General features: G+C 48.7%; 1 protein-coding gene across 2 annotated transcripts in view; it reads right to left on the bottom strand.

The window, feature by feature from the left end:
- CLCN2 (chloride voltage-gated channel 2) overlaps positions 1-20,171 on the bottom strand; it is a 79,737-nt gene that overhangs the window by 9,747 nt on the left and 49,819 nt on the right. Inside the window, exons 8-20 of one of the 2 annotated variants that reach the window (XM_082224048.1) lie at positions 18,323-18,448; positions 17,029-17,113; positions 16,592-16,693; positions 15,642-15,726; positions 14,029-14,184; positions 13,145-13,214; positions 9,286-9,396; positions 7,357-7,570; positions 6,956-7,089; positions 1,615-1,799; positions 1,283-1,388; positions 472-548; positions 168-227 (exon numbers count right to left, since the gene is read on the bottom strand). In XM_082224048.1, the coding sequence (XP_082080174.1) occupies positions 168-227; positions 472-548; positions 1,283-1,388; positions 1,615-1,799; positions 6,956-7,089; positions 7,357-7,570; positions 9,286-9,396; positions 13,145-13,214; positions 14,029-14,184; positions 15,642-15,726; positions 16,592-16,693; positions 17,029-17,113; positions 18,323-18,448 (1,511 nt within the window). The remainder of the gene's footprint in view (positions 1-167; positions 228-471; positions 549-1,282; positions 1,389-1,614; positions 1,800-6,955; positions 7,090-7,356; positions 7,571-9,285; positions 9,397-13,144; positions 13,215-14,028; positions 14,185-15,641; positions 15,727-16,591; positions 16,694-17,028; positions 17,114-18,322; positions 18,449-20,171) is intronic. The other variant, XM_082224049.1, reaches the window with a different exon arrangement.

The following is a 20,171-nucleotide window of genomic DNA, read 5'->3' on the forward strand; positions in this document are numbered from 1 at the left end:
CTTGGGCAGGCCCTAGTTGTTGGAGGGCCTGGCACTACAAAACAGGGGGGGGGGGAACCTTCAGCACAGTCCCAGGCCTTGATGGACACATTTGGGGGAGGAAAAGGCTTCCTGCCCTGTGATTGTCTGGGTGGGAGCTGCATGGACGTGGCGTGGCCCACACTTACCGCCACGGAAATGCGGACACGCTTCGACTTGCGCTTTTCAGGCAGGCCCGAATTCTCATCCTTATTTTACCAAGGGGGGAGAAAATAAGGAAGAGAGAGAGGAATTATGGGAGTGGGACGGCTAGCACATAATTCCCAGGGGAAGAATCATAGAATCATAGAGTTGGAAGAGACCACAAGGGCCATCGAGTCCAACCCCCTGCCAAGCAGGAAACCTCTGCCTGCCCAGAAAGAGCCTCTGCCCAGAAACAGACCCAAACGCGGCACATGATGGGGTGGAGGGTGGGGAGGAAAGAGGCCTCACCTCAGCTGGCTCTGCTGTCGTGTTGTTAGCACAAAAAAGGCTCCTCAGAGCGATGCCTGGGGGGTCCACAGTCCCAGCTGCCCAGAGAGAGAGAGAGAGAGAGTGTGTCAAACATCAGAGGGGCCTCACTGGAAAGGGACACTGTAAGGCATGGGTCAGCAAACTAAGGCCTAGGGGCTAGATAAGGCCCGCCAGGGTCATAAATCCAACCTGCGGAGCCTGCCACCCGCTCGGTCAGTCGCCGTGCCGCGCCGGTTTTAGCTCCAGTTTAGCTCTGCAGAGAGGCGCTTTCCTGGGACTACATATCCCAGCATGCTCCGAGGTTGCTCAGACTTCCGTGACGCTGGCCAATCCGAAGCCTTAGCAACCTCAGGCCTTCCCTCCATTGGCCAGTTTGACGTGAGCTGGCGGTCAGTGGCGACTCTTCCCGAGGCTCGCTTTTCCAATCGGGGCGCCTTGTTGAAGTCTAGCTCCAAGAAGGGAGGAGAAGTGAAGGGGCAGGAAGAAGCGGGAGTGGAAGAGGGAGGAGGAAGAGGAGGAGGATTCCTCTGTGCTGCTCGGCACATTAGCAGCACGGTCATGGACACCCTGGAGTAGGGGCCCTTCCCAGAGGGGTGGCTGCTGCCCCTCCACGCAAACTGAGACCCAGCACCAGTGGGGTGCCCCCTCCCCAGCCAAAGGGAAGGCCTGTGCGCTCGTGTGCATGCGTGCGGTTCGTCCCACTGCAAGTTCTGAGGGACAATGAACCGGCCCCCTACAGAAAAAGTTTGCTGACCCCTGCCATAGGGCGAAAGGGGGACAAAGGACTCACTGGAGACACTCTCGGATAAAGTGCTGGAGGCTCGCTTCAGTGCCGGCTTCAAGGGCTTACGGGATTCACTTCGCGGCGGGACAAACGAGGATTCTTCGGTGATGATCTGAGTGTTCAGGGAGAAAAAGGGACGGCATTTCAAAAGGGATCAAGACTTGGACCCTATCGCTTTGGCACCTCAAGGCAACACGGACTGCTTCTTCTGTTGACGCCACATTCCTTAGTTACGTCTGCTCTTTGCCTCTCCAAATCAACGTAGGCCCTCAACGATGAGCATATTTGCCAAAATGCTAACAGCAACAACAACAACACTCTCCTGGGTCTTTGCCCACCTGAAAGCGCACGCCCGTGTCAGGTGTCTGGTGCTCCTCCTCGCCTTCTGGAACCTTCTCGGTGGCTCGGCGGTCGGCCTGGGCCTTCTCGCGCATGTAGTGGAGCCGGCGTGCGTAGCTCAGCTGCTCGCTCAGGAGGGTCACGATCTGCGTCCGCTCGATGGAGCCCAGAAGGATCATGGACTCTGCAGAGGCAAGGGAAACCAGGCTGAGCTTATTTCTGGGCCGAGAAGCCATTTTTTTGCTAACAGACCAGGCGTGTGCTTTGATGGCAAGGTGGCAAGCTTTTAAAAATAATTCAGAGATCGGGGACAAGACCGGGGAGAGGCAGAAGGACATCAAGGACAGTTTGAGATGTTGTGGGTTGAAGAGGAAACCCGAATGCTTCCTGTTCCCAGGGCACCGCCAGCTTGTCTGAAGCACAACTTTGGTACCTTCTCCACCTGAGATACGGGCAACATGCCTCCACAAGGAGAAACGACAAGGACTGTGTTGGGGGAGGCACCTGAAATGTGACATTGGGTGCTTTCCATCTGCAACACCATCATCTCCAAAGATGCTCATGCTATCCAGGTGTCAGGGGCTGGACTGAGGAGGAATGTGGTGGGAGCCACCTGCCCTCTATCTGCACCTTCCAGAGAAGTGGAGGACAATATAGATTTAGAACAGTGGTTTGCAGAAGGGCATAGCTCAGAGGAAGTAGAGGGGGAAAGCTGGGAAATATTGGGGGAGCAGCAGGAAGAAGCACTGGGGAGAGACAGCTAACAGACTCAGTGTCTCTTGAAAACATTCCTGATCCCCCCTCTCCCACAACCAGGCGTGCCGTGAGAGTAGCAGATCAGAAATCTCAGAGGCAGAAAGCACAGACGCAGGGCTGACGTAGAATATGAGTGACTGAGGGGGTGGGACTTTAGTTGGAGCAACACCATTATCTAAGAGAGACCACATTCCTTTGTTTCTGTGAATATTGAATAAACTACTTGGTAAGAACTCTTCTTGTTTTTTCTGCTTCTTGGCATCCCACCGTGGGAGGGACAGGATTCCCTGAAGCCTTGACACCAGGTTCAAATGTTTGGGAAAGTGCCCCATGCAGGCATCACTGAACCTTGCCACTTCAGAATACAGGCATTTCATAGAACCATAGAATTGGAAGGGATCCCAGCGGACATCTAGCCCAACCCCCTGCAATGCAGGAATCTTTCCCCCAATATGAGGCTTGAACTCACACCTTGAAATCAAGTCTCATGCTCTACCGACAGGGCTAATTTGTGTGGGAGGGCGGAGGCGCTCCATGCTGAAGGGAAATCCTCAGACCCACACACAGAATAACACCCCTGTGCGTAGAAAGGTATGGGCCATCTGGGAGAATTTATGAGTGCCCTTCTCCTGAAAGGGGCTAGCTGTCCAAATGCAATGTTTTCTTGGTAGCAGGAGCAAGTATTCAAACATGATCCTCGCTTTGCTATGCTGGTAGTTTCTGATGAACCACAATACCTCAGAAATGCCTCTGAGACAGCAAGTATTTTGATGCAGAAGCTATGACTGGAAGTTGCTGGTTGCTACTGCGCCTTTGCGTATGCGCTGCCTTGTTGCAAATGGATTCTGGGAGTGAACCACGAGGCGGCTGCAATGCACAGCTGGGGTCTTGCTTCTTGGTGTGGCAAGTCAGCACAACTTCTAGGTCTTTACATGGAGGACAGAAGACATGTGCATTCCCTGCCAGTTTATCTTGCTTATCGGGGCCTGGCTCCAATCAGTCAGCTTTGACTCCCTCCCCATCAAACTTTGCAAATTGCCATGACAACACGGCATTGTCCCTGTTGCTGCGGTAGCCCCGTAAATGATAGCTGTGGCTAGCAGGAAGATATCGATGTCGCAGCAGGGAAGCTGCGTGGCATGAAGCTGGGAGGAGAAGGGAGGAGAGGATCAAGCCCCAGGCAGGCAGGATGACAATGGCATCTCCCAGGGAGCAACAGGTGGCAGGCAGGAGGGATGAAAGGGGGGCAGAGAGAGGGTGCTGCTGCTGCAGAGTCACTTCGCCAAGATGGTTTTTGGAGGCAAGTCTGTAAGAAGGCCCCCAGAATGCACATATTGGAAGAGGAGGTTCTGCAATCTTAGTCAGGTTCAGAACTACTCGTGCAAATTAATACACCGGTCAAAAACTGCAACCATGAGGCCAAATAAATCAGGACAGAGAAAAGAAAGTCCCTCTTCACACAGCTCAGAGTTAAACTGTGAAACTCACTCCCACAGGAGGCAGTGATGATCACCAAATTCCTGATGTCGTTAGTTCTTGGTATGAGCTTTCGTGTGCATGCACACTTCTTCAGATACACAGAAGTGTGCATGCACACGAAAGCTCATACCAAGAACTAACTTAGTTGGTCTTTAAGGTGCTACTGGAAGGAATTCTTTTATTTTGACTATGGCAGACCAACACGGCTACCTACCTGTAACTAAATTCCTGATGGTTATGCTCTGCCTCCGAGTTTGCCCAGTAGCAGATGATCAGCCAGTGCAGATCCCACGGACAAAGTGTTCTATGTTGGCAGTGGTTTTCTCTTGCAAACAGCCTAGGTGCCGGCTATACACAAGCTGCAGCCTCTGGACCAACCTGGAGGGTAGGCTCCATCATGGGAAGTAACAGTACTACTCTATTCTGCCTTGGTCACACCACACCTGGAATGCTGTGTCCAAGTTCTGGGCGCCACAATTTAAGAAGGATATTGACAAGCTGGAACAGAGCTTGCACAGGAAGGCAACCAAGATGATAAAAGGTCTGGAAACTAAGCCTTACGAGGAGCGCTTGAAGGAACTGGGTATGTTTAGCTTGGAAAAGAGGAGCCTGAGAGGAGATATGATAGCCATTTTCAAATATCTTAAGGTCTGTCACATGGAAGAGGGAGCAAGCTTGTTTTCTCCTGCTCTGGAGGGTAGGACTCAAACCAACGACTCCAAGTTACAAGAAAGGAGATTCCGACTAAACATCAGGAAGAACTTTCAGACAGTCGGAGCTCGAACGGACTCCCTGGGGAGGTGGTGGGCTCTCCTTCCTTGGATGTTTTTAAGCAGAGGTTGGTTGGCCATCTGTCATGGATGCTTTAGCTGAGATTCCTGCACTGAAGGGGGTTGGACTAGATGACCCCTTGGGTCCCTTCCAGCTCTTTAATTTTACGATTCTGTGATCCAACATAGCAGGATGAGTGGCCACAGACATTTCCAGAGTCCCTCCAAAGAGGTGTCTGCAGCTGAGGGTACCAAGAGCCCAGCAAGTAATGGAGGAAATGTGTATACGGAAGTCCTGTTTGCTCAAGGTGTACAATGGATGGAGGCAGTGCCTGAGGGTGCAAAAACCTACTGGAGCTTCATCCATGTGAAAACAAAAGCAAAACAAACAAACAAATAAACAAACTTGAGAGGGATTTGAAAATACGGCTGCGTTACTGACAGTGATTGGATTAGTAAACGTTTCTGGTCCAGTTATGTTTCCAGCCCTGAATGCTCCGATTTTGTTATCATTTTGGCCAAATTACAGTGGTACCTCGCAAGATGAATGCCTCACAAGACGAAAAACGCGCAAGACGAAAGAGTTTTCCGTTTTTTGAGTTGTTCCGCAAGACGAATTTCCCTATGGGCTTGCTTCGCAAGACGAAACGTCTTGCGAGTTCTTGCGAGTTTGTTTCCTTTTCCTTAAAGCCGCTAAGCCGTTAATAGCTGCTAAGCTGTTAATAGCCACTAAGCCGCTAATGGCCGCTAAGCCGCTAATAGCCATGCTTCGCAAGACGAAAAAACCGCAAGACGAAGAGACTCGCGGAATGGATTAATTTCGTCTTGCGAGGCACCACTGTATTGTGGTAACTATTCCACCGACTCACTAAATCGATACGTGTAGGAAAATAGCCTATTACATCAGCTGCCTTGGAAGAGGCGTCAGGAGAAGTTGGAGGATCTAAATTTGTCACCATGAAAGAGGCCTTCAATTAAATGATCGATGAAAACACTCAATTGTAGATGTGCAACGCTTATTATTTGCCTGCATTATGTGAGCATTGCAGAGGCAGAGACAAGCACGAGGAACTCAACAAAGCTATTAAAAAAAGGGAGGCTTGGCTGTACTTGTCTGGCTTCTGCAGCAGAGGTGGAGACTTGGAGACTCACTCTGTGCCCTCCCCTGCCCATCGCTCAGCAGAATTTCTGTTCCAATTGGACGTGAAATTGGCAGGTTCCAGAATGAGAAGAATGGCATCTATATAATGCAACGGTGGGAAATCTCCCAACAATTACTCAATCAGGCCTGTTGGGTCTCCACATTTGGCCTGCGAGTCACTATGTCAGGTAGCTGACAGGTGGGCAAACCTTGCTGCTGAGGGTGGGGGAAAGAAGGATCTCACCCACTACATACAACCCCTCCCAGCAGCTATGTATTTATGCATCTGATGATAACACTTCCTGTACCCGATGAAGTGGGCTGTACTCTAGGAAAGAATACCAGAATCACAGAATTTTAGAGTTGGAAGGGACCCAAGGGGTCATCTAGCCCAACCCCCTGCAATGCAGGAATCTTAGCTGAAGCATCCATGACAGATGGCCACCCAACCTCTGCTTAAAAACTTCCAAGGAAGGAGGGTCGATCACCTCGCGAGGGAGCCTGTTCCACTATTAAACACCTCTTACTGTCAGAAATCCATTGGTTCAGGTCCTACCCTCTGGAGCAGCAGAAATAATAATAATAATAATAATAATAATAATAATAATAATAATAATAATGATGATGATGATGATGTTATTTATACCCCACCTATCTGGCTGGCTTTCTATCTTGTTTCCCCAGCCACTCGAAGCAGCTCACAGCACATAAAAAAATGTAAAACATTAGACATTAAAAAATTCCTGAAACAAGCTTGCTCCACTCTTCATGTAACAACTCCTCAGATAGTTGAATATGGCTATCATGTCACCTCAGTCTCCTCTTTTCCAGGATAAATATACCCAAGTACAGTGGTACCTCGGGTTACAAACACTTCAGGTTACAGACTCCGCTAACCCAGAAGTAATACCTTGGGTTAAGAACTTCACCCAAGGATGAGAACAGAAATCGGGCTCCGGCCGCACGGCGGCAGCAGGAGGTCCCATTACCTAAAGTGGTACCTCAGGTTAAGAACAGTTTCAGGTTCAGAACGGACCTCCGGAATAAATTAAGTTCGTAACCAGAGGTACCACTGTATCTATTTGTTAGTATTTAAGGTGCCAGAAGACTATATTTTTTGCTGCAAAAAACCAACACAGAGGCTACTCCTCTGGAAAGACATATCCATGAGGATCTGCCTTGCCTCTCTCTTACCAGCTGATTCCACCAAAGCCAAGCTCTTCATTTTGGTTCCATGCAGCACATCCTGAAGATCGCGGTAGCGGCAGTTCAGGGTTATGTAGCGCACGTCGCGCACCATGATGTCCTCCACGCGCACATTGTACTTCCTGCAATACACAAGAGGCGCTGAAGGAAGCCTGACCCATCTCTGCACTTCTCTCTGCCACCGAATCTCCCAGCTCACTAAGCCCTGTTGCCTCTTTCCCTCCCAACACCTCCTCCTCCCAGGCTTCTCCCTCTGACCGCTCACCGTCAACCCACCACCACTTCCCAGGCTCTGAGCCTTCTTCCTCTGAGGGTTCCCCAGCTGGTTCCTCCCACAATTCCTCTGTGTCCCTGACAGCCACCAGGCCAACACACAGAGGCACACTTACTCCTGATGTCCCCAACCCAGCTCTGGCAAGTAGGGCAACTTCTTGATGCGGATGATGCTGTCGTAAAGAGAGGGCTGTAAGCTCTGGGCCACAGCGTTGGCCAGGATCACTGCGATCATGACCGGCAGGATGTGGGAGATCTGGCCTGTCAGCTCAAAGACGATGACCGCCGTGGACACGGTGTGAGTGACGGCTCCAGACAGCGCAGCTGCACCTGGTGGGGGTTAAGCACGGGAGTCAGCTGTGTGAAGGGCACCGTCCGCTCAGTTGCCTCGGAAACTGTCAGGGACTGGGCAGAGGAGGAGGAGAAATGGTGGAGGCCACCTCCCCTCATCCTGACCCTTCCAGGGAGGAGGAAGAAGAGGAAGAAGGAATAGATTTACAACAGGGGTTTCCGGGAGCTCCCAACTCAGAGGCAGAGGAGGGGGAAAGTTGGGAAATAATGGGAAAGGAGGAGGCAGAACCGGAGCGGAAGCTGGCTGACACAGTGTCTTTAGATAGCATTTCAGACCTCCCATCTCCCAGAACCTGGCGAGCCTTAAAAGTAGGAGAGCAAAGAGCTCAAAGACAGAGGGCACGTAGAGGAGACGAATGAGGAAGTGGAAGAGACGGGGGTGGAGATTCACTCGGGACGACACTACCCAAGAGGCTGGGTTCTATTAGCCTCTCTCTGTAACACTGAAATAAAAAAGGACGGTAAGAAACTTTCCCTTGTCTTTATACTTTCCTGGGAAACCAGCTGGAAGCCGCTGACAGCATCCTGACAGAAAAGCAGGGAGGTCTTAGAGCCAGCAGGGGAGAGAGGCAAGCAAGGGCCTGAGAAAGCTCCCAGCCACCCCAAAAGACCAGGCAGGGGTCGGCTGCAGTATACCAAGCCCAGCCCAGCTCTCACGATGGCTCTTGGGAGCCTAGAGGCACCCCCAGCAGAAATGCCACACCTCAAGGCCTCATGCATTTTAGGAGGGAAAGGGAGGAAATACTTTTTGGTGACCCATGCCCCCCTCTCTTCTGGGGCCACATGTCAGTTGTGGGTGGGGCCAAGGGCAAAAGTGAGCAGGGCAACCCATGCAAATTTTGCCTTTGCACAGCAAGCTGCTTTACACACACACACACACACACCCCTCCTCTCTGTTCTTCATCCAGGCAACCAATATGAATTATTAGAGCGTCAGCTGGGAGGGGAGACACTCTAGGAAAGAGTGAAGCAGGGCTGATGGAGGGCATGGTTTGCGGAGAGGCTTGAGCGACTGAGGGCCCTGGAGGACCACATGTGACCCCTGGGTGTGAGCTTCCACACTCCCTGCTCAAAGGCCCCACTCCCAACCTCTGGACTCCTGCAGTTCGTAGAAAGGTCCATGGTAACAGAGGGAGAGGCAGAGGCGTGGACTGCGTTCACATTATACACACATTATACCAGGCATAGGCAAACTCGGCCCTCCAGATGCTTTGGGACTACAACTCCCATCATCCTTAGCTAACAGGACCAGTGGTCAAGGATGATGGGCGTTGTAGTCCCAAAACATCTGGAGGGCCGAGTTTGCCTGTGCCTGCATTATACTATGATGCCATCGCCTTAAACAGCCATGACTTCTCCCAAAGCATTCTGGGAGTGGTAGTTCTGCTAAGGGTGCTGAGAGTTGTTAGGGGAGCCACCTTCCCCCTCACAGAGCTACCATTCCCAGTCGTTCCTTCTTCACCAGGAAGCGCCCAGGCCCTAACCACTATGCCACCCTGTTCTTGGGTTATTCGTCTCAAGCCCTCCTTGTGGGCTGCCCACAAGGTTGGTCAACATGGGAAAAGAAGATGGACTTTGGTCTGATCCATCTGGGCTCCTGTCACCGCGCCCTGGCCCTCTTTCAATGAGGGAGTGCCCACCCCCAGCTGAACATCCCAGCTTTTGGAAATGGTACAAGAGAAGCTGCCTCTTACCCACCACTGCGTAGCCGCCGGGAACAATGCGGTAGATGTTGCTGTCGGTGTGGATGCCGTCCGGGAACCATGCCGCCATGCTCTCGCCCACCAGCCGCCCAAAGGCCGCACCTGCCCAGAGAGACAGGGGCAGAGTCCAAAGGTGGATTTGGGTAGGTATGGTTGGAAGAAGGGCAGAGGAACACTCTGAACCCACCTCTGCAATTTTGGGGCCTTCTCCCCCAAAAAACACACACCCCCAGAGTCCTTTTTGTTGGGGGTAATTCAGACTGAAATTCCCAGGTGTCAGAAAAGGTTACTTATGTATGCAACAACTTGTTTCGTTAGCCCCCAAATGGAAAATGAGCAAGAAGATTGGCAGGTTAAGTTGACAGAACATGCACAACTTGCAGACTTAACACAGAATAAGAGAACAAGAATGACATACGTTTAAAGAAGATTGGAAAACATTTATTGAATATACGGGAAATAATTGTGTGCAAGCTGAAAACGCTGGCAGCATTAAGATAAATTCAGACTTCCGGGGTGGCGCCATCGGCAATAGCGGACTCCCTCTGAACTGGAGGGACTAGCTCTGCGTGAAACGGGTCTTTTCTGCTACGGCGAAGCGGGGACCCTGCTAAAAATCACAGGCGGATGAAGCCTGTGACCATGGGACTCGGCGGGCACCCTTAGCGCCCCCCCAACCCGCAAAGGAACCCACTAACGTGCTCCGAAGTGAAGAGGGGGAAGTGGCGTGGTGCTGTGAGTCAACTGCTATTTCTGTGGAGCGAAGCCGCACAGCCGTTGCCGGAGAGCGCTGCCTTTTTCCTGGGACAATTTGGCTTCTAAAATAAGCACCCGTGAGTACTTAAACTTTGAACAATTGGACTTTAAATAAGGACTTGCAAGCAGAAAGGAATTGGACTTTAAAAATTTATTTTAATTTGGTACTGAAACGGGAAGGTCTAAACAGAAAGTCAGCCTTCCGTTTCTTTGTAGACAGAATAAAGCAAAGACAACGTAAACTAGAGCTCAGAAAATCGCTTCTAAATGATTGGCTTTCATCATTTATTGTTGAACCCCCCCTTCGGTCACAGGAGAAGAAGGGGGATCTTTTTTGGACTGTTTAAACCTGCAGAAATAAGTTTAAAGTAAAGTAACTTTCCACCGTCCTGATCCTGGAGCGGGGTGTCGGGACTGACGTTTTGAAGCTCATTGACCAGAGACAAACATTTTTGACAGATAGTTAAAGGAAGAGAAACATAGTGATTCCATTGGTTCCTTTCGCACTTTAAAGGAACAAATATTGACAAAATATCTCAAAAAGGATACTTTGTTGCAAGAATAGAAGTTCTCCCCCTGGAGGGAGACTGTGAAACTGTAACTAATTCCAGGGAGCTTGCAGCTGTCTCAGATTACAATCGTGGGAATGGACTTGTGACCTTGTAGGACAATGTATTCAGAGGCTCTGTTGTGTGCTCTCTGTAAAACAAGTGCCCTACTGGAACAGTTAAGTGAGAAGATGGATTTGATGACTAATGTGGCCAGAAATTTTGAACAGGCAGTGGGAAACTATGTGGAGACCACCCAGGAATTAGATCAGGAGTGTGTCCTGACAGAGCAGATGAGAGAAGAGGATGTTGCTGAATCTTGGGTGCCAGAGATGGAGGGAGCTGCGGCCTTGCAGGAACAAGAGCTTTTGGATTTGACAAATGAACTTAGAAAAAGTCAGATTTGGAAAGATAAAGTTTGGATTGGTTTGGAAATGGGGGGTTGGATAGACCCCCCCCCCCTATGCAGGGATGTTTGGACTTTCCGAGTCTGGCAATGGGCCGTGAGATGTTTGGAGCTGTGGGGGCTCTCAATTTTGGAGGGATTCTGAAACATCTTCTTAAATACCACATGGAGTTGAGTCTGGACTATGGAAAAGGGGCTGATTTGTTGAAAAGGGTCAAAAACATCATCAAGCTGGAGTTCCCACGAGTGAAAGGAGAATATGAAGAAGAGCTGCGGAAGGGACATGGAAGAGATTTAAGGGCCTCGGATATAAGGTTACCAGGTTAATGCGCTAGATCGATGGGATAAAAAGGACTGACAAAACCCGGGACCAGGAGGAAGGGACGCTGGATGAAGATTGGATTGCTTTTATTTCTCCTTTTATTATCAGGATTGTTTTATAAAATTGATGAATGTTAGAAAAATGTTGGAATGAAATTACTTGGCTCTAGCAAAAATGTTTAAAGAATTAGGTAAGAATATTATGGTTGTGAGAAGTCGGTAAAAATAAGATTTAAGTTTTAAGTTTTTAAGGTTTTCTATAAGATAAGATGAAAATAGATTAAGGTAATGTAATGACAGAATACTATGAAATATGGAAAGGATTTGCTGCATAATTATTAACCAGGATACAAAAAAGGGAGGAGGAGGAGGTCAAAGAAAGAAGGTAATGAGAGTTGAGGATTTGAGAATGATGGATTTATTTTTGTTTGTTTGCCGTGTATTTTTGGTTTTTGAATTTGTATTGTTGGATGTGGTTTGTTTTTTCTTTGTTTTTTCTATTTTCTTTTTCTGCTTTGTTTTTTCTTTGTAATTTCAAAAATTTTCAATAAATATCATATAATTAAAAAAAGATAAATTCAACAGCGTAAATAATTTCTGATGGATGTAATAATGGAAAACTGATTCATATAGTTTTTGTGAAATATGCAGGGATATACAATATGCAAAATGAACCATGGAAAGAGAAGAGGGGAAGTCAGTGATATCTTAAGTAAGTAAAATGTTTATCTGAAATTGTAAAACAGAAAATTTAATAAAAATCATATTGGAAAAAAGAAAAAGAAAGAAAGGGCCTTTTCTGCAGTGGCTCCCCATTTGGGGAACAGTCTCCCCAAGGAGGTTTGGCTGGCGCCTTAATTGCACACCTTTAAGTGCCAGGCAAAAATATTCCTCTTTAACCAGGCCTTGGGCTGATTAATCTTCTACGCTACGGCCTTTTAAATGTGTTTGTGCGGGGGGCGGGTATTGTGACGTGGCTTCTGGCTAAACTATTTATTTGCACTTTTATCTTGTGAACTGCCCTGAGATCTTTTGGCAGAAGGCGGTATATAAATATAATATGCATAGAAAACAGTAAAAAATGTGCAAAAATCCAGGCACCAAGAGGCCACAGGCAACTTGAGTTCTTGCAGAAGTTAGGATGCCCATGTCCCTGCCAGCAAATCTTCCTGGCTCTTTAAGTTTGGCCCCCAATTTTTTTTTAAAGTAAAATAAAACCCCATATGTGGTTTGTTTGTTTTTTTAACCCACAGAGGAGATGACAACAGGAGGATACAGGGCTTGGGACCAGGACAAACAAGAGCAGAAACGGCTATTCAGCATGCACAAAGGAATTATGGGTAATCTTGTCACCACAAATAGCTTTAGTCAAAAGTGGTCACTAGGGTGGGTGAATATTTGTCAATTTTGGTTACTCTCAGTCTATCAGTTTTCCAAACTTAGGAAACTCAGTTTGCCTATTTTTTTGTTTAAACAAAGTTCATATGAAAATTTGCATGCATTGTCTATACGTAATTTTGTGCCATTTATCCCAGAATATGGAATTTTGTGTGCAAAACGTGAATCATTTTCACTGCTATATGCACCTTTCGCACGCAAACACTGGTTGCAGAACTGCAGCTTCCGAAGGAAGGCTGCGTTTCAGTTTGCTTATTGGTCTGGCAAGTGTGAATTAGGCCGGATCACTTTTAAAATGCAAACGGCACGAATTTCTGTCCCGTTCCCATTAGCCACCAAGGGAGGCTGCTTGATCCTCTCTGGGCAGAGTTAAGGGTCATTGCACAGAAGCACAGAGAAAGTTCTAGGGTCTCCTACTCACCAATGACAAAGACAGGCATGAAGGCACCACAGGGCACTGGGATGGTAGTGGCCAAGGCTGACATCCAGAACTGGGGAGAGGACAAAGAGACAGGAGCCCGTTATCAGGAGGGGAGAACCAGGAACGCCCTATTGGCAGAAGCCAAGTGTCCTCTTTGTGCTGAAGCACTGTGGAAGCGGGAGAGAAGAAAGGAGAAGGGCCCAAACCCCAGGACAGAAAAAGAGACCGAAGATTACAATTCCCACAGCAGACAGGAAAACCTCTGCAATTTTCCAGCGGTCCCTGTTGGGGGAAGTTTGGGAACCAGCAAACGAGACCCGAGTGCCTGGGGACTAATCTGCAGCAGCGTGGCTGAAGGAACCAGCTGCAGCCTGAAATGGAGAAGTCCTCAGAATTCCCTACTGGTAGGTTTTATCTGGAAAGGGAGAAGAGGCTGTTTTGACTCCAGCACTTAAGCAATCAGCTAGTACAGGGGGGGGGGAGAGAGGAAGGAGAGGAGAGGGTGGGCAGGAAACGGAAGATAGGCTTGCATTTTCTAGACCCCTCAGCAACGTCTTGTGTACCACAGCCCTGAAGACCCAGGGGCAAGTGTTCGGTGACTCAGCCCAGCTGAGTCCTGGGAAAGTAACCAGCAAAGCTCTTGTTCACGGATGTTACAGACAGTGTGGTCCCTGCAGCTGGCAACTGCTTCAGTGGCACAATGGGTCAAGCGCACCTTGCGGCTGAGCGGAAGGTTGGCGGTTCGATCCCAGCTAGGGATGGCTGTAGGGGCAGGATTCCTGCATTGATGGGGGGTTGGGCTGGATAGCCCTTGGGGGTCCCTTTCCACTCTACAATCATATGATTCGACTGGAAGAAAGGGGTGACGGGGAAGGGTGACACACCTTCATGAGGATGAAGACCACCAGGGTGACAAAGACGTTGGAGCGTGGGTGCTTCCAGGCCTCGGAGGGGCCCACATACTCAAATTCTTCAGCCAGGCCCTGCTTGGCCCACGTGCGGTTATCGAACAGGGTCACGAGCGTCTCCTTCTGGGTGAGCTGAGAGGCGAAGAAGGGGAAGAAATCAGGGGGCGAGAAGGGAGCCATGCCTGCCCGCAAGCGTAAGCTCTGGCTGTGTGTTTACAGAACTGAACAGGCTAACACCGCAGTCTTCCTTAGGGACAGTGGTAACGTTGTAGCAGTTGTGTGAAACGAAGTGACACCGGGCGAACGGCAGCATGTACCATACTTCTCCGTGTACAGTGGTACCTCCAGTTGCGAACAGGATGCGTTCCGGAGCTCCGGTCAAATCCTGAGGTTTCCGCAACCAGAGGTGTCTGTTCTGCACATGCGCGCAGCACGATACGAGTGCTTTTGCGCATGCGCGAGTTGCCAAACCCAGAAAAAATACTTCCGGGTTTGCTGCTTTCGCAACCTAAAGTTTACATTACCTGAGGGTAACATAAGCTGAGGTTCTACTGTATAAGACTATATTTTTAAATCAAAAAATCATGTTCAAAATTACATCTTATACATCGTGGGGCCGTGGGAGTGGTTGCTGCCACGAGTTGGAGATTGTTATTGGTGGCTGCGGCAAGGGCTGTTGTTGATTCGCTGTTCGCTGCGGCAATTGGGCGGGCTATTTGCTGCTTTATTTGGCGATGGGACAGAGGATAGGTTGCTTTGTTGGTCTGGCAGGTGAGCTCAATAACTCTGCCCCCCCTCAGCTTAACAACTTCAGGGAATCTCTCCCCCCCCCATTTTCTTAATTTTGAGTCCCCCAAAATAGGGGGCGTGTTATACACAGGGGCATGTTATACACAGAAAAGTATGGTATGTTGCATGGCTTGAAATCTTACCTTATACAATGGTTCTTTGGGATGTGAACGGGAACCGTTGCGGAGCACCGTTCGCATCCTGAACAGAACGTAAGACGCGACGGTGCATCTGCGTGTGCGCAGATTGCGTTTCGCCGCTTCTGTGCATGCATGCAACGTCTTTTGAGCGTCTGTGCATGCGCGAGCGGTGAAACCCGGAAGTAACGCACTGCCATGGAGCGCAACCCAAAAGCGCTCAACCTGAAGCACATTCAACCCGACGTATGACTGTACTGCCCGGTAGTTCTCCCTGGTTTTATTTATGTTACGTTATGCTTATGGATATGATTTATGTATTTTGCCCCCCACATCATTTGATCCGGAGGTTTATTCCCGCCCCCGCTCCCCCCGGTACTTATTAAACTATCTTACAGATAGTTAAGTGGCCTATAAGTGGATCATAGCAATAAATAAACAGGGTACCGTCAGCCCAGAATTGCAAGTTACTCTTCTTAGATGAGCTGAGGGAGGGGGAGAGACCGTCATTATTATTTTTTTATGACCATATTTTTTATTATTGATGCTACATGAAGTGTTCTTAATGTTGTGCACTACCCTGGGATCTCTTAGCATATACAATTAACAAATACTACTACTACTACGAATAATAATAATAAATGTTCAAGAGCTACAAATTACCTGCCCAGCCATGAACTGCCCAAAGCCAGGTGGGAAGGTGAGCGTTGCTATGAGAAGCGTGACGAGAGCGGGGAACAGCAGGCGCCTGGAAGGTCACAGACAGGAGTGGTTAAAAAAAAGAGAGAGGCCCCACTACATGTCCCCCCCCAACAGAGGCAGTGTGGTGTAGTGGTTAGAGCATTGGACTGTGGCCGGGTTCAAATCCCCACTCAGCCACGAAGCTCTCCCTGGGTGTGACCTTGGGCCAGTCACTGGACAGGGTTGTTGTGAGCCTAAAATGAGGAGCAGGAGATCCAAGAACGCCACGTCGAGCTCCTTGGGAGGAAAAGGCAGGATGTAAATGCTAATAATAAACAAACAGAGAAACAACGGGCACAACTATGCTCCCCAAGGCTGGCAAACCCTCGGAGGCTCAGAAGGTCATTGCCGCTTGCTTGGGGAAACAGCTGCCCCTGGGCGGATTAGAAGGCTTCCGTCTTAAGGGCCAGGGGAGGTCAGTATTCTGCGACTGTTCGTGCATAGAAAGTGGATTCAGGCACTTGCGAGTGGGGGGAGAAGCAGGAAAGGGACCCCCCCCCCGAGCCACAATTTCCCCGCAGCTGGATGGAAGCGGTATTAGAACAGTGTACTCTCTGCAGCATTTCATACAGGGCTGCATTCACCACTTGAAATAAAATGCGCCCAACACTCACCCACATAGGAACCTCCCTAGTTTATCAGACTACTTCTGAGCCAGGGTCCCCAGAGGTTTTGGGCTAGAATTCCCATCAGCATCAGCCAGCACGATGGAAACTGTAGTCCAAAACATGCAAATATCAACTCAGAAGTAGGTACGAAAAGGGCCTCAGACCTCCATCTCCAGCCTGACCCCAAATGTTACACAGCTGGACTAAGCCACCCTTGGGCCTCAGGACAAGGCACCCATGTGTCCAGCGGCCACCGTGTCTTACTTTTTCATGAGGAACCGGTTAATGGCCTTCTGCTTGCGCATGAACTGGACAATCTTCCGGTTGAAGTACACGAAGAGTGCACCGCCAAAACCACTGGCGATCCTGAAGAGGAGAGAAGAAGAAGAGGAGTTTGGATTTGATATCCCGCTTTATCACTACCCGAAGGCGTCTCAAAGCGGCTAACATTCTCCTTTCCCTTCCTCCCCCACAACAAACACTCTGTGAGTTGAGTGGGGCTGAGAGACTTCACAGAAGTGTGACTAGCCCAAGGTCACCCAGCAGCTGCATGTGGAGGAGCGGGGAAGCGAACCCGGTTCACCAGATTATGAGTCTACCACTCTTAACCACTACACCGAAGGCCTCAGTGTGGGGAGGAGGGGTCCTGCCGGGAGGGAGGGAAGTGTGGGGTGGCACCAGAGAAACTCTACGAGACTCACCCAATGACAGCAAAGGCCGGCAGCTCCTGCAGGTCGAAAGGGAAGTCCAATCGGAAGCGGGTTTTGAAGAGAGCTGTGATGGTTTCTAAGGGAAAGAGAAGGGTTTGGGGTGACCAGTCTCAGGTCTCTAGGACAAGAGGTGGGGGGAATGTGGCCGCTAGGCTTCTCTACCTGGCCCTAGGAACCCACAATGTTTCCCCCCCCTTTTTTAAACAGCCATTATGGATTTTGTTACAAACGGATCTAGAATGGACAATGTTGGTCTGCCTCATGCATCACAATAAACCATGGTTTGCCTTACATCATGGTTTATTTGCAAACGTACCTTCGGCCTGCTGCCCAGCTCACACAAACCATACAATGGCTTGTTGTGTCAGATGAACCCAGACCATAGTTTGCTTTCCCCACCCCAAAAAAACAAACCATGGCCCGTAAGCCAGAAATCAGCCAAGGTTTGCACTTGTCTTATTTCTGGCTCAACACTCACAGTTTGCATGAAATGAACAAAACGGTGGCCAGGGTTCAGATGACACAGCAAGCTTTAGGTGGGGAGTAGGGGAGCCATGCCCACAATTAAACCATGGTTTAAGACAAACCATGGTTTCTCTCTTTTAATCCCCAATTATATTTTATTAAGTTTCAACATTTTTAACATATACAGTCAACACAATTCCATCTTTTCCCTTATTTTTTTCCAATGAGTCCGCCCCCCCCCTTCTGGTGTACCATATCTTCTATCTATCAGATCATAACCACAATATTATAATCTAATTACTTCTGTTGCTCATAGCTCAAATTCTGTTCCTTAATTTGTCCGACAAAGGCATCCACTCTTCAGTAAAACACTCGTCATTAGATTCTCTTAATTTTGCTGTCAATTTTGCCACTTCTGCATAGTTTGCTAGAACTATGCAAAACAAACTATGGCTTCTCATGATGTGCAAGCCTGGACATTGTTGTATTTGATTGGATTTATCTTCTGACAGTTCTTGTTCTGTATTTTTAGAATGACAGTTTGCTGTCCTGATTTTAGGCAGGCAGGCAGGCATAAAGCACTTATTATTATTTTTTCTTTTTAATGCAAGTTGAATGAGTTATTCTGATTCCCAATTTTTGGGCTGCATCGATTCAAGAGTTCTGCAGAGGGGTCATCATGACTGGTCAAGAGAGATGTCCACTTCTGCATGGACCCCAGCACTCCCTGGTTCTAGCCCCGGCCTCACCACCAAAGTAGACCAGTTCGGAAGCAAGCACTGGAGATGTTCCTGTCTGGGAAGGAAGACAAGGGCCATACCTTCATCCTTGTTCCACACAGCGAGAACCCGGAAGATGAAAGCACTGAAGGTAGCAGCAAAGAAGCCACGCCAATAGTTGCGGACGGCGAAGAAGGTTGACGTGACTTCGATGCTGAAGAGGACACCTGGTGGACACAAAGAAGAGGGAAGAGTCTGGGAGCCACCAGAGGGTTCTAAACTCAATGCACACGAGGCCCCTAAACCACTACCAGGGTTATCCTCTTAGGACTGAGTTTGCCAAACTCATAGAGTTAGGGAATGCAGTACACGTCCAGCACTGAATGGAAAACAGAGGCTGCATCGACCCGGTGCTGGCAGCCTGGCTCAACTACTGATCCAACGGCAGGTCCAGTCCCAGCTCCCTCAAGTTGGGAATTACTGAGCTGGGAATAGACAGCTGTGCTGTGGAAAATCTGGCAGATTTTTCAGACTCCAGAGCAGCTAGTCAGGGCCAAACAACACATTACGCTGCTCATGCTTTTTTAAAAAGTGCGCATAAAGTTATCTGTTGTTACTTTGAAGGAAAAGTGGCAGTAGGCCCCAATCCTGATAGGGACTCACGTCAGTTTCCTTCCCTGCATTTGTAGTAAACAACACCTTTGGAGGCAAAGAGCAGCTGGGGGGGGGGCACTTTTGGGCAATAAATTGGTGTGGGGTTCTGATCAGAGATCCTGCTGACTGCTTTCCTTTCAAACGAAAGTGTCCAAATTTTGCACTTTTTTCTTTTAAAAAAGTATCATTTAGCAGTTGAGCTTCCTTCCTTTCTTTAAGTAACACCCTATACTTGAAGTATAGCAATGCTGTTCAAAGGTTTAAAGTAAATATTTGTGTGTGTGTGTGCCTATCTTTCAAAATAGGTTTGCTCAGTTCCGTGCTTTGCTTCCTCAGATGCCAGTGTGTTCAAGCTACAGGTCTAAATATTATGACAGTTCCAAAGTGCAAGCAACATTCTGAGATTTCTTACCGAGGACACAGTTTCCTCACCAGTTAAGTGAACACGGGCAAGAAATTATTTCTTGACAAACATCACATTGCCGAAACCAAAACACACAACACGCACAAGTCGCCATGCCACAACTGTCGGCAAATGCCCTTCTGCGAGGATGGATTTCAAAGCTTCATCTCTAATCAGTCACCAGCTGGTAAGATTAATCCTCCATTTCTCCAATGAATGCCCTTCCCTGTTTGCTAAGGAATCCCAAACCAGAAAACTGGGCTGTGCTTCTAGAGCTTTGGATAGTTAGTCCCTGGCTCAGAAGTCCAATTTGCCTCCCGAAGAAAATTCTTCTGTCCCTCTGTGAGATCCCAATGGTAAAAAGAAATATATATATACACGAGGTGGATACAGAGGAGTTTAAGCTTCTTTGCTCAGCCCAGCACCCTGATGGGGATATAAATGACCCCTTTCCAATTCTCACAGATCAGATGAAGAGGGGGTGGTGGTTAGGGCTGGGCGATATCTGGTTTTTAATATCATGATATATCACCAGCTAAACATCGCAATATACTGATATATCACGGTGTCTGGAATAAGGAGCTATGCAGAGGTACTGGCTGGCCTCAGGGTTTTCCCTGCATCATGGCTTTTGCTGGCGCCTGCTTCTGTGATTTGCTGCCTGCTGCAGGAGGCAGGAGAGAGCTGAGCCGGTTGACTTAACAGGGGCTGCAGGAATCGAGAGAAGCAACAGCTGGCTTCACGGTTTTCCTCACATGGTGTTTTTTGCATATCACACATAAACAAACACACATCATGATTTGCAATATAGCAACAGGTCGGAAATTATGAAACCGACATCACGATATGGACTTCAAAACAGTTTGGGTGATATATTGCTATGTTGCCCAGTA

Source organism: Podarcis vaucheri (genome assembly GCF_965113315.1).
Source record: "Podarcis vaucheri genome assembly, chromosome: 5".
Taxonomy (NCBI): domain Eukaryota; kingdom Metazoa; phylum Chordata; class Lepidosauria; order Squamata; family Lacertidae; genus Podarcis; species Podarcis vaucheri.